The following is a 14,100-nucleotide window of genomic DNA, read 5'->3' on the forward strand; positions in this document are numbered from 1 at the left end:
GGTATAAAAAAAATAAACCTTCTGTGATAAAGTCTGTGTTATAGATTAGATTATGAATGTTGTTGTTGTTATATGCTTGGTATATTTTGTGTTATGTTGACTTTTGACTCATTGTCGTCATACATGGACTACTTGTTTTGGTGTCATTGTGTGTGTGTGATGCTGGTGTCATTGTGTGCTGTGACGTCTTTGACGGTGGGATCAGGTACGGACGAGGTATTCATCCGGGGAGGACGGTAGAGGACGACTACAGAAAAGTGGAAAAAACGACACGAATCTGAGAACGCCGCGATATTAAAAGTTTGATCGTCTACATTACCGGAGTCGAAACTTTAAGAGTCCGTTTATGAAAACAGAGTAAACGCGACTGTCATTGTCGACACGAGACCTCGGTGTTGAAGAGGTATTGTCGGTCGGTACCGTCTCCGTGGAAGAATTCTCCACCTCTACCGGTATGAACGTCGGACGGAGTTGGGACGAAAAGGGGTGTTTCGGCAAAAACCTGTGGCGCGGGTACTAGATGTCTCAACTCGTGAGTAACCGTAAAACTCATGGAGGTACGACCGTAAGAGACCTCTCGACAGGTGACAGTGAACTGTACGCCACCATGTGTCCCTATTCGAGAGGGGGTGGAGAGCGAAATTTTTCAAGGTCGTACAAGAAACACCGTATGGTCCCAAGGGGTAATAGGAACGAAAGGATATGGTTGTGGTCCTCCACTAACGTGGGACCACACATTCCCACAGTAGTCATCTGTCACGGCACCTCCTCTGGACGGGTATAAGAGGGAAGTAAAATTAGCTAACTTGGGACCAACAACTCCTTAACGGGGGGACAATTATTAAAACCGTGTTCAAAAAACGTAAAAGAAACCGTCAGTCGAAGGGATGTGGGAGGAGGATTGAAAAGACAACTTGAGTAAAAAGGACTCACGACATTGCGGTAAGCGACACCCGTATAATTACGTGAGATTAAAGTAGGTGAAGTACGGGTCCCATACCCAAGTCACGTTGGTTGGAGGGTTTACGACGCCGATAGGGTTAGACTGTTGTAGAGACACATGGACGTGAGCACCACCCGCTAAGTGTCTGGACCGGGTGTAGAAACCGACTGAGGACGAGGTAACGGAACGAACTGGGACGTTTCAAAAGAACGTGTTAGTGATACACAGACAGCGGTTGACAGGTATAGGAGAAGACATTAGAAAACGAGAACGAACCATAAAGGGAAATCTCGTGTTCGTACCGTTATCCTACTATCCTAAAAGTTATCAGATTAGGTGGTAGGTACAATTCCTACAGTTACGGTGGGCTAGGGTATTACCCTACACCTTCGGAGCGAAAACGTACACGGTAGTTTACTGTGCGACTACAATATTGACGGAGACGTAGGAGGGAGTCGTGAACGTTGTAGACCCAGGTGTAGACGATTCGACGACTGGACGAGGGAAAGGACACTACACTGAGGTTCCGGAGAGAGATAAAGACGGGTGATTATTCTCTTTTTTTATTCAGTTGACTTGTACAGGGACTATATCAATATGAGACTTAAGTTATCAGTTAAAAGAACCAGAGTTAGGACAAGATATGGACAGTGAGAAGAACAGTAGCAGAGACTATCCAAAACTTCTACTTCACCGTCCTTAGGGGTTTGTGAAACGAATAAAAGAAGTCTTCGATCGTATCGGGTTCGGATTGAGCACGGATTTCTCGTGGTAAGAGTGTAAGTTAGTTTTCGTTGTAGGAAGGACCAAAGGCAGAACTTCTGCACATCTACACTGTGTGAAACGCCATGTGGTAGTGTGTCTGCGTGAGATTTTAATTCGACGATGCTTTGGTTCAACCAAAACGCCTAGCTACAATTGAAACTCGGACCAGGGACGGCGTTAAACCCCGTTTAGTTGGGTGACTCGTCAAGTAGGAGTCGGCCGATGTACATAATAGTCGGTGGGACGACACACCGCCGATAGATTTGGGAGGACGAGAAAACCCACTGTCGAACGCGTAACTGCGTGATTTCCACTTCCAAAAAGTCCAAGCCCCAGTAAACAAAAACAGAAGGATGGGAACGATGCACGTTTCACTGTTAACAACAGGGAGAAGAGAAACTTGGCTAAAAAAGCGCCTACCAAAGCCGTAAAAACTCTAAATTTAAAAGTTCGCGTTTATATTTGTTCCTTCACAGTACCGACGTGGTGCACTGCGTTAGACTTGCTTAGTGCAACAGTCTTTAACTGTGGTCGGTTATTCTAAGGACAAAACCAGTCTACTGGGGAAACATGAAGTGCTAACCAAACGACTTATGTTTCCTTTACTGGTATAAACCCTAGGGCTACTCTAACCCAACGTCCCTCTTGGACTGAAAGTTGCCATTTGCAAGTACTAGTACCTCGTTTGTCGCTAGTGCCGTCGAAATACAATTGCAATGCTAACGATTGAAAACCACTTAAATCTCTTTAGATGGCTGCCTTATCTGTTTGATTCATTTTATTTGTGGATTTACACATAAAACATGGCAAAAGGAAGGTTTTCGGACTTTCTTTTTTGTAGAATAACTTAGTTCTTATTCGTGTTTTAGAGTTTTAACTGTACCCGGTACTTTTTGCTACAAAAACGGGACGGCACAGAGCGGAATTGGTTGTTGTAGCTTGCCAGTGTACCGGCAAGGCGTAGGTTGTGGCGGTTACGATTTCCGCCTGAACACAACATTCATCAACGACGCATGGCCATGCGGCTTGGCCAGACCTGAACATTTCGAAAGCCAAGTTCAGGCCAATTTTGGCCTTGCAGCCCTTGGCCCATGAACCTAACGTTTTTTTGATGCGTGAATGCATATAAGAGGAAAAACAAGGTTTTGTAGATTTTGGAAGGTATCTAGCCTTTAAAACGCGACTCTTTTTGTTTTTTATAGCACAGCCAGAAGAACCTATACCGCGGTAATGACTTGAGTGCTTCAGGAGGCGTTTTTATAGCGTTGACGGAGCGCTCTAGACACACTGCAGTTCCTTCGATCGCTACACTTAACCGAATCTGTATCACCTGTCGCATCAGCTACGTCATCAGTGATGTCACATATGACATATCATCACACATTGTCAATTACGCATATCACGCGATGAGATGTGAGATTAGAGTCGTTTCAAGAATCCCTAAATCCGAGTCCAGTCGGGAGTCCCTTGACAAACCAATGAAATCAAACCATTTACTTTATTTACAAACTTGAAACATCATCAAGTGACATCAAAAGACAGTATTCAGTAAACATCTGATTCACCGTTTTTCACAAAAAAAATGTAAACAATGAAACATCTCTTACATCTGGTCACCTTCCATCGTGTTATTGTGGGACTGTCAAACTTAAACTCAACTAATACTCAAATAAAAGTTAACTATTAATCGCAGTGTTATTCAAGTGAAATTCAATGAGTTGTCGTTTGAACTGTGTCTCGGTACTCAAGTCCAGGCCTGGACTTGGACTTGGAGACCTGAACTCAGGCCTGACTTGACTTACACTCAGGTCCATGGTCGTGATCAACATTCATCAAAGTAATTCAGTGAAAAATTCGTAGGAGAAAAAAATACTGTCACCTCAAAAATCACGGCATATAATAAACGGACGTTTAGAACAACTAAATAAAAGTCCGAAGAATGGGGTTTGTGCAAGTTTTATCTGTCAAGTGAAACTCTGTTCTCTTGGTCTTCCTCAGTTTACGGTTCAGAAAGATCAAATATCCTAAGTATATGAAGTGGTGCGGATGTGGGAGTTAACACTTACAAGACATCGAACATGACAGTATTTTGTTCTTCGTCAGATTTTTCCGTGATGATTACCGTGTAAAGGTACGTCCTGGATCGTGCTGATATCATGCCATAATCAATCCGGAACCATCGGTCCGAGTGAATACTACGGCAAAGGTAATGTCAAAATCATCGAACCCCATCATTGATATCATTGCGTACATCCGCCTAGACACTGCAGTAGGAAGTTACGCTTGGCGTTTTGGTTGTAGTCGACAATCGACAATCGTGAGGTCTCGGGAGTGTCGAGGAGTATAGACAAGTCTTTTGATCTGTTGTCAATTCGTTTCATGTTTGGTGTCTGACCAGACACAGACCACTATACATATCTTTAAAGGTCGTTTTCTCAAAATGAGTTTTTTCTCCTACTCTGAGCACAAAATTTCCACTTCAGTAGCACCTACATACACCAAACCTTCCAGTTATATTCCTATCCATATTCTGAAGGCTTTTACAGAAGGGTTTGTTCATTTATCATTAATAGCCTGAGTTATATAACATTTTATACCTAAAAACATGGCGAAAATTGATATTTTAGGGCTGTTGACAGTATTTTCTGATTTATTTAGTGATAAAAAGAGATATAAAAAATCCCTTCTGTAAAAGCCTTCAATTCTAATATGACAACAAAATGAAACAAGAATTTTGAACCTGGCTTTATCCCATAAAAAAAATTCGTTTCCTGAAATGTGTTAAAATATGCGCATATTTAATGAGATTATGGCTAATTTGCATATTTAAACATGCTATTTCTGAAAACTTGTAATACAAAAAACAATTGCCTTATTGTAAGTAATTAACTGGAGAAATTTCTAGCTGATATCTTTAAGTTAAAAAAATTACCCTATTCACCTGTAGTGTCTCGCCTTAAAGCATTAAGTTAGCTTTTATATTCCTACTAATTGCATTATTAATTACGCTTTAAAAAAATCACAAATTGGTGTTAGTATGTTGATATTATCCTTCTGAATAAGACCTGTTAAGTATCATGAATGTGTGTTGGCCACAAAGCTTATTTTCTTTGATATAACGAAATCCAATTGGGAAATCCCATTTATTTTTCGTTGTGGGATCCCTTGCTTTGCTAACTTCCGGGTCTGGCCTAAAAAAAAAGAAGTCATCACTACACCACTCGGATTATTTACGGAATTATTTTATGTTGTAAAATTGCAAAAGTTAGGCTTGTATAGACCTTGTTTCAGGCATCTAACCAAAAACTCTTTCCAAAAAACATTAACTTTGAGACGCGGGAGCGCAGAAGTGCTAAAATGGTAACTCATTTCCTGCTTATTCCCGCACCGTGTGGACTATCATAGGATGTTCTGTTCCTTTCTATGCAAAGTGTTTTGTGTGTGTGTACTGTATGTGGTCGCAAATCTGTGTGATACCACATCATACACCTATAAAATAATAAACATCCTCCCCTCTGGACTGAAGGTTGAGCCCCACTGACAGTCATCCGTCACTCCGTGTTCTTCTGTCCAAGCAAATACTTAAGTCTTAATTAAAACCAGTTTACTCAGAATACCCCAGATTACTCTCGTTGCTTGCGTGACAAAAGTACACTGGCTCACTGAAAATGCTTAACCTCCCCATCCCCAGTAAAAACACGCTACTCTCCACTTCCACCCGCTCCAGTTTGGTCATATCCCATCCCCCACTTTGTTACATAACCACTGGAGCTGGAGTGTGAAGCTGGAACTGAACGCTGCTGATTTGGCTCACATTGACTCCTGGCAGTCCGGAGTGTTTTTGTGTGTTTCTTATTATCAGTTTTCATATCTCTGGATAATAAAATCCTTTCATCCTTCTGGCCAGTGCCGGCAGATTGTTTGTGTTGTGAAACAGCATCTAACACGAGTGTGACAGGCGTATGATGAAAGAGGAACTATTTATATCACAGTTGTTTTGGAATATTTTGCACTGGAAGGGAATATTTTGGAGCCCAGCCCTCATCCGATAACGCTAGAACGTCCAAAGTTCAACAACTTTTATATCAACAGTAATTTCTAGAAAACATTAGTTTGGGTAAACAGTTAAAACGGTCATCACTTTCACAACTGCGAGCCGCTACTTCCTCCAAGGCCTCGTAAACAAAGGCTGCCTTATGTGCTGCTGTCACCACCTGCCTCTTGAAATGCATATCACTTCACGGCAAACAAGCCAAGCGGAGGCAACAACAGCAGGAAAGTGACAATTAACACACTGAATGAAATGACAGCTTTTCTCGTACTCGGTGTCCACAATGTGTTGTTTTCATTTTTCTCTGACGTTGGCTAAGTGTGTGTGATTGTGTAACAAAGTTCTTCATTGAAAACGAGTCATCACTAGCATTTACCCCCCTGTTTCTTCCCCAGATTGTGCTGCTGAATACATGCTCATTATGTAATTCCCCCCCTTGCCCCTCCCCACACACCGATATATTCACACACACATACAGTCTGATTGGATACTGGTGGCCTATCCCCCACTAAGACCTGCTCTATATGGAGAAAAACACTGTATAGGATTGGAAGACTGAACTACTTACCAACCAAACAAACAGGCCCATTTCCCTGTGGTCACACGTGGGTTGTTCAGAAGCTAGTGCTCAGACCATGGTAACATTTGTTTTTATGCAGAATGGTTTAAAGGTTGCCAAAAACACTGGATTGGTGTTGTTGTGTCTTGCTAGCTCATGTCAATCACTTCTGTCTTATTTCATGTATAAGCAGATGACTCAGCATAACTCGGCTCTTGTATACCGTCTATTTCTTTATCTGACATGTGTACATTTTATTATTTTTTTAACACTTTTTCAATTATTATTTTTTTTACTTTTGCTGAATTTCCCCACTGGGGATCCATAAAGATTTATCTGAGCCTATGCTGTTATGTTGTAGGCCCACGTTATATGTTCACTTCGATGCGATTACATCACTAAGCTAAGCATATTCATTTCTACTGCTCAATATTATCATGCATCTGTTATGATCAAGTTACATTGTTTATTATGTAACTTTTTAATCTTTTTTTTTGCATATTGTTTATTATATTATAACTTAGTACTTTTTTAGCATATTGTTTATTATATTATATTATTATGCAACACTAAGCTGTCTGTGGCTCTTTCCTGCTGTAACGCGGCAAATTTCCCCCTCTGTTGGACTAATAAAGGTATTCTGATTCTGATTAATATGAATACCAATATTACGTTTTAAAATTACACAGTAAGATGGTTTTATTCTGCTGTATCTTCATTGGCTTTGTTAAAAAATGTTTAAATATGGTGTTTGACTGGGTATTAAGCAAGAGTGTAATGATTTTTTTCAATATCGACTGTTCTTTTCTCTTCTTTTTTTTAGTTATAATTTGGAAAAAATAAACATGATTTGTAATGAGGAATCTTATCTCGTCAAAATCTCAACTATACTCAGTTAAATGTTATTATATTTCAGTTAATCAGCCGGAATCAGTATCGGCCGATGCCGATCCGATCGAGTGGGCGGGGCCTATTGGGATCTTCCATTTTAAAGTGATGTTTAAAACTCGGTTAATGGGGCTCATTCACTGGCTCTTCCACAAACAACAACCAACATAACTATTACATTCAAATGAAGTACATTATTCAAGTTTACATTAACTTTGGAGAATAACACGGGAGAAATGAGCGGAAGCGCTCTCTTTTCCTCTCTCCCCCTCTCTCTCTCTCTCCTGACAGCCCGTCAGTATCTCATTCAGCTCGCTGATCCAGTAATGAGAGACCCGACAGTGAAGAATAAATATATGTATAACTAGTTTAGCTTGTTCCAGAGGTAGATAAAAGACGGACCCGTGAGCGGAGCAACACACACACACTAAGAGTTAGACCTAACACACTTAGCTATTTTATCTACCTCTGGAACAAGCTAAACTAGTTATACATATATTTATTCTTCACTGTCGGGTCTCTCATTACTGGATCAGCGAGCTGAATGAGATACTGANAAAAGTAGCACAATTAATTATGTTAAACCTTCAAAAGTATCTAGATATCCCTGCCCTAATGCCAAAGGAACTGCACACTGAATATGTTTTGCCGTTTGATGTCTATGTCTGGACCGCTGCGTCAAAAAGGAGGGCTTCTGCCCAGCTTCTGCCCCGTTACTTCTCCGCTGCTTTCTTGTTCCAGTATGAAAAGCAAACTGCAGGCAGTTTGCTTTTCAGCCCAACGGTATACTGTTTTTCTCAGACGCGGAGGGATACTGACTTGTTGTGAAAAGTAACTTACAATTCTACCCGTGGTATACGCTCAGTATATCACGGCTAAGAACCAATCAGATTGCTTGATTTGACTTGTCCGTTTTATAATGAGTGTTTAAAGCATAGTTGCTTTCTGTTTGATGGTAAAAAGATTGAAGCAAATATTTGTTTTTCATACACAGTGGACGTTTGCCTCTTATTCTGCTTCTGACTGAAAGTGTTTTGCAGTGCAAGTCATATGATTTGGCTTCTGGATTTAAAAGTTTAACCAAATAAAGGGAACATTACTTTTAAGGGGCTATTTAAGAGTAATATGTATACAACTGTCATGTTACTTTAAATCTGGAATCAATAAACGCTTTAAATAGTTTTTATTTCAGTCATCTCACACAGTTGAAGCTTAATCAAAGTTAGGAAATCATTAGATATGGGTATATACAAGACACTAGATACATAATCATTATGAAATTAAATCTAGTATGCGAAACATCCAATAAAGGACTTTTTCTGTCCGATTCTTTCACCTATTTTGATGCGGATTCCACTGATGTTGGACCTCTTGCGGCCCGCGTACGACAGCAGGATGTTCTGTGGTTTCAGGTCACGGTGGATGATTCCTTTGCTGCTGAGGATGCGCATAGCCGCAGCAATCTGCTGGAGGAAAACCCTCAGGGTGTCTTCTCTCAGAGTCCCCTTTGCTGAAGAAGAAGAGAGAAAAATAAATGATGATTACTGAATGAAATCAACTTTTTTTTTTTCAAAGGAAACTCAAAAGGATACCTTTAAACAAATCTGCTCAGAAAGATTCATCTTGTTTAATATTATCCTGGATAGTCATTCAAAGGCTGACCTATTGATTTTATTCAGGTGCTTCCTGCTGCCCAACGAAAAACATTAATGATTGCTTTCCTTGGCAAGATGAGGAATCAATACATTATTCAATTCAAAAGACATGTATTAACCAGCACTCCACAAAACTGCTTATGAGCCGCGCTTGATTAAAGCTAATTAGCATCTTATAGTAATACTCGTGAAGTAAACAGTGTAAAGTGAGGCAGTGACTATTCCCGGTTGGTAGTGAAATTAATCTAATCCGATGTTAGGCTAAAAGGATTCCTCACCCTCCCCTTTTCTCTGTATAAAACCATTTGACTACAGTGTAGACATGTAGGCTCAAACCACTGATTTTGTCAACATTAATCCAGGATTTGTGCTTATGCCAGTCTCTGCCCAACACAGTGGACCCATAGCGTTAATAGAAAAGTTCACTAGAATCTAGAATCATTCACTAGTGAGATCATGACCGCACAATTTTGGAGAAAAAAAAATAACTCAACTTAGGAATGATCATGTTTTTAACCAGTGACCCTTCGGTCCAAAATCCAATCCCCTACAGACTGAACCACTCCCGCTCCAATGGAAGATGGCAGTTACCTATACTTAAATGAACATAGAAGCCCTCCACTGAACCACAGGCACAACGCCGTATCAGTTTAATATGGGTACAGTCTGAACAGTAACACTCTGAACAACCACTAAAACATGACCCCACAGGTTTCACTACCACCTGTGTTACTCCCTGACCCTGACCCACTTTGGAACATGTGCCAATATGGGACAGGTACACTTTGTAAAGTACAGTGATAAGGGAGCTGTTCCTGCAACACAATCAGTGTTTTTATGGAACAGAGGTGTGAGCACCTGTGGTTATCTAACTGATGGATTGGAAAACAACTGGTGATTTGGAGGGATTTGGGAATTCTCAAGCTGCCCTGATTTTAAACTACCGTAGTTATTTGTATAAACGCAGTGAGCTTCTGAATTTTGTTAACATCTATGTCAAATGTTGTGAGTTCCCCATTCTGAAGCTCAAATGTTATGAAAGCAGATTTGGTAACGGAGCAGAATCAGGTTTTATGCCAAGAAGGTTTTACACATACAAGGAATTTACTTTGGCTTATAATGGTACATACACACAGTAAGAGGAAGTTGTAAAAAAAGAAAGAGGTTGCATTGAACATAAATGTGCAAAATGTACAGATGATGTTTAGGAGAACTTGTGTTGCGTCATTGTACATCAATGATGACGATTTGACAGAAAACTGTTTAACTCAAAGTCTACTAACTAGATCACGACAAGGCTGAAAATGGATGCAGCTAAAAGCTCTAGAAGAAATCTAGTAAATAGAACTTGACTTCAGATTTTCTGGAAACTCTTAACCCAAATTCAATTAACTGGCAGTTATGTGTTGTCCAGATGGCGTCTTTTCTCTAAACTACAAGTACAAACAACCCTTGAACAGCAAGTATTTACTTTAAGTTATTTCTTTCTTTTTAGTAACTTCTCTTTTATTCTGTGTAAAATCTGTCTAATGAACTGCATGTGTTTGAGAAGTAGGTACTCACTCACTTAATTCTAATCTTGTTGACTATCAGGATGGCTTAACCCCAGAGCTAATGCAAAACAAGTCTTTAAAACCTTACTCGGAGTGGGTTTGTCTTTTATCAGTTTCTATGTGTCATATTGGTGTTGACGTGCTTCATCTCATACGTTGGCCAAGAGACAGACTGAATTGTTGGTGAGAGACATTTTAGTAGGATAACACCTGGATTCCTATTGTTCCTTTTTGTTAAAACACTGTTTTCCAAATGTCCATCTGTCCATCATCATTCAAGTTCAAGCTAACTTGTTGACCAGAAAGTCTGACCTTCATTAGTAACCAACACATCGGGGATAAACACTGTGCTGACTCCAGAATAAAGAAGGAACCCTTTGTGCAAAACTGTAGTGGTTCTCACACGCACATCCCCCACATAGAAAAATGAAGACATACAAATCCTCCCTCATAGACACACACACAAACAGTCTTTAACATCCCCCCATGAACCAGAGTTGTTCCATAGACAGATAATAACTGCACAATCGCGTGCACTCATTCCCACACCTACACTCATGATAGATGCCGTCACATGGCTTTTCCTCCTCTGCAGTATTTTTTTTTTATGAATAACAATAATCTGAGAGTGTGTGTCGGACAGATTAGTGTGATGCTTACCTTGCAGATAGTCTGCGAGATCACCGCCATTACAGTACTGTGTGGGGAGAGGAAACAATCAACATCAGCAAATTCAGGCTCAGCAATGTCAAGTTGGGAACCATAATTATGGTATTTGGCATGCAAATATGTTTCGGCGTGTATATGGGTAACAATGTTTGTTCAAATCCTAGCCCAGATAATGGCAGGATCATTAATGAATCTGCTGACAGACTGGAGCTTTATCTGGGCTGACAACCTCTGCTTAGTTCTCAAGAGGGACAACAAGAACAGACGGATAAGGTTGGTGTGGAAATTGTAAATAAAGTTAACTGCTGACTGAGGGATGAGCAATAGAGTGGAGCGGTGCAGGGTTGACATATTTTTGTAGGGCGACTCAGAAGTTAGCATCGCATCTTTTGCCAACAGACCTTTATGATACTTAACATGTTCGGTTCAGCTAAATAATTGCCACATACCATAACTTTTTGAAGCGGAAATGCTATCGCTAGAAGTAAAAAGCTAATGCTAGGCTATGAAATAACGATATCACGGTAGCATGGCTGGGCATCACTACCGCTAAGCTAAACTTGTGTTGCCGTGATGAAGTTAAGTAATTTATTCAGTCACTTTTAGGAAACTGCCATTTTGATGACACATAGCAGCTTCAGAGATTCACTAGTTGGGTGTTGACTGTCTACTCACATATTGTATGTCCTGCAACAAAATCTCCTAAGTTTGTGTTAAACACAGATCATATTTCAGGCATCCAACCCCAAAGAAGTTAAAAGAAATAATGACTTTGAGACAAGGGAATCAGAGGTGGTAAACTCTTTTAAAGGTTTTAGGCACTCATTCCTGCACTACTCATATACAAGCAAGACTGGATTATTATAGACAATGTACATTTCTCCGCTTTGGGAAAGATACAACATTTCTGACTCCTGATGCTGAAATCTGGTGATAGCTACAGCTTATTTACATTATTTTTAAACTCATCAAACCATTCAGTTAGCCCTTGGTTCTTGTACAGAAGCATATTCATTCTTTATTTTATGAATTGTCGTTGGGTGCTTTGAAAGGCTAAATAGAATGAATTATTATTACTACTGGTATGTTGCTATTATTCTCTGTTTTCATTTTATTTTCAACCTCTGGCAGAAAGTGTAATGATATTAAACAAGCTGTAAGTGTGGTCTGAAACAACATTGTACTTTAAAAAGACTAGGAGATGAAAAAGTAAACACTGAATGATCCACTAAAAGCAACATAATAAAACCTTACTACCTTTGTCAAGCTTGCAAAAAACTCCCTGATTGTAGCCTCTGATAACGTTTAATCTAATTTAGTTTTTGCTGATCTAACTGCAGAGTAATAAGTCTTTGATTGACGTCACCTTCGTATTGAGGGTTCAGTTGAGGCTTAGCAAAGCTTTACCCTTTAATGGTAAGAATGTATAGAGCTTCAGACCAGGGGAGCTATGCAGTTAGCCATCAATCAAGTTGTCATTCTGTTTGGATCGCTTACAGTTTACACAGAAGTTAACCAAGCTTTTTCATCAGTATTGATTTAACCAGGCTGAAGTCCATGCCTAGAACTGCAGCAAGGGCATGACTACAAGAATACTCTGGAAAGCATTTAATAGCTGTAATAAAAAGTTATTTTTCTATAATAACTAACTTGACTTTCTTCTGTCAGCTTTAAAACAACATATTAAAAAAGGTTTTCTGTAAATTAATGTAACCTCTTGGTATGGCTGCTGATCCAAACATGCTATAATTCCTAAGGATTATTGATGGAGTATACTCTAAAACTGTGTGAACATAGATGAAAACAAGATTTGAAGCAAAGGCTTTCAGGGAATGGGATTCCTAGAAAGCAGAGGGGTGTGTTTTCAGAGAGTAAATTGAGGTTTGTTTTCTCCCCTGCAGCCAGCAGAGTTGCGTAACAACCAGGGAAAGTTGGGGAGCATGCAGAGGCTGTCAGCCAGCTCGGAGAGACTTTATAGAAACAATATGAAGAAAAACAAGAGAGGAAGGAAATGACAGGGAGGGGGGCGACAGCATGCCAAAAAAACAACAAATGCTGACAGCCAGAGTGTGGGGTAAACAGTTACATCATTTATCATTTCATTTTTTGTTAAGAAATACGTATGAAAATATACGCCTTGTCCTGAGTTCTGAGATCTCATCATACTGTAGCATTGAAGATTAACCAACTACTTTCTAGGCTAAAAAAGAAAGTATGGGAGAGGATATGAGCTCTGAATCATCAGAAGAGCAGACAGTCACGTTTCTAAACTTACCTCCATGACCAGGAAAACAGCGTTGGGCGTTTCCTGGAAAAGAAGAGACACAGAATCAGTTACAGAAACTGACAACCACTGCAAGATCAACATCCAGTCAACAGCGCCACACACACCCACTTTTTGACTTCTGAAAAAGCTATTAAATACTTATGACACAGCCAAAAATTTAAGTTGTAAAGAAATCGCACAAACTGGCAAGACAAACATGTTGGAACTTGTTTTAGTTTCAGAAGGAGGTCAACAGATACGTCAGAAAATCCAATTAAAATTAATCCAAATGTGAACATAATTGTAGCATTTTTTAAATCACTTAGGATTTCAACAACAAACCTTCAACTCAAGGATTCCACAAGTTGTAGCCTAAGCTTAACCCTAACCCTAGATACTCGAGTTCCAAAACAACAACATTTAGATTGTTATTGATAGAAGTCACATTGGATAAAGGTTTCTGCTGGCCTAAAACTTTTTGTCGATTATCAGAAAATTAATCAGTGACCATTACAAAGAACTAGTGATCCTCCGATCGATCGGCCGCCCAACGATATCGGCCGATACTCACTCTCTGCCGATCAATCGGTGCTCTCTAAAAATGCCGATCGCGAGAGCCGATCGCATGACGTAAAATTATGACGTAAAATACATGACACTTTTCTCTGTGCGCGGCAAAACAAGCTCGCCAAAATGGCTTCACCAGTCTGGCAGTATTTTAAAGCGTCAGAAAAAGACAATAAAATAGACG

The 14,100-nt window shown here is 39.9% G+C and overlaps 1 protein-coding gene across 1 annotated transcript; it reads right to left on the reverse strand.

Moving 5' to 3' along the window:
• Positions 1-8,346: 8,346 nt before the first annotated feature.
• LOC104948177 (serine/threonine-protein kinase ULK2-like) lies at positions 8,347-13,407 on the reverse strand. The gene is made up of 3 exons (XM_010774340.1): positions 13,359-13,407; positions 11,075-11,111; positions 8,347-8,716 (listed from the first exon to the last, which is right to left on the reverse strand). The coding sequence occupies exons 1-3, from the start codon at positions 13,362-13,364 to the stop codon at positions 8,493-8,495; spliced, it is 267 nt and encodes an 88-aa protein (XP_010772642.1). The 5' UTR covers positions 13,365-13,407; the 3' UTR covers positions 8,347-8,492.
• Between the last annotated feature and the right edge of the window lie 693 nt (positions 13,408-14,100).

The sequence above is a fragment of the Notothenia coriiceps genome, unplaced genomic scaffold (assembly GCF_000735185.1).
Source record: "Notothenia coriiceps isolate Sejong01 unplaced genomic scaffold, NC01 NC01_scaffold00013889, whole genome shotgun sequence".
NCBI lineage: Eukaryota > Metazoa > Chordata > Actinopteri > Perciformes > Nototheniidae > Notothenia > Notothenia coriiceps.

Coding starts and splice junctions, on each gene's coding strand:
- LOC104948177 (XM_010774340.1), bottom strand. Junction 8,717..11,074: donor TCTCGCAGACTATCTGCAAG/GTAAGCATCACA, acceptor CTTCTTCTTCAG/CAAAGGGGACTCTGAGAGAA.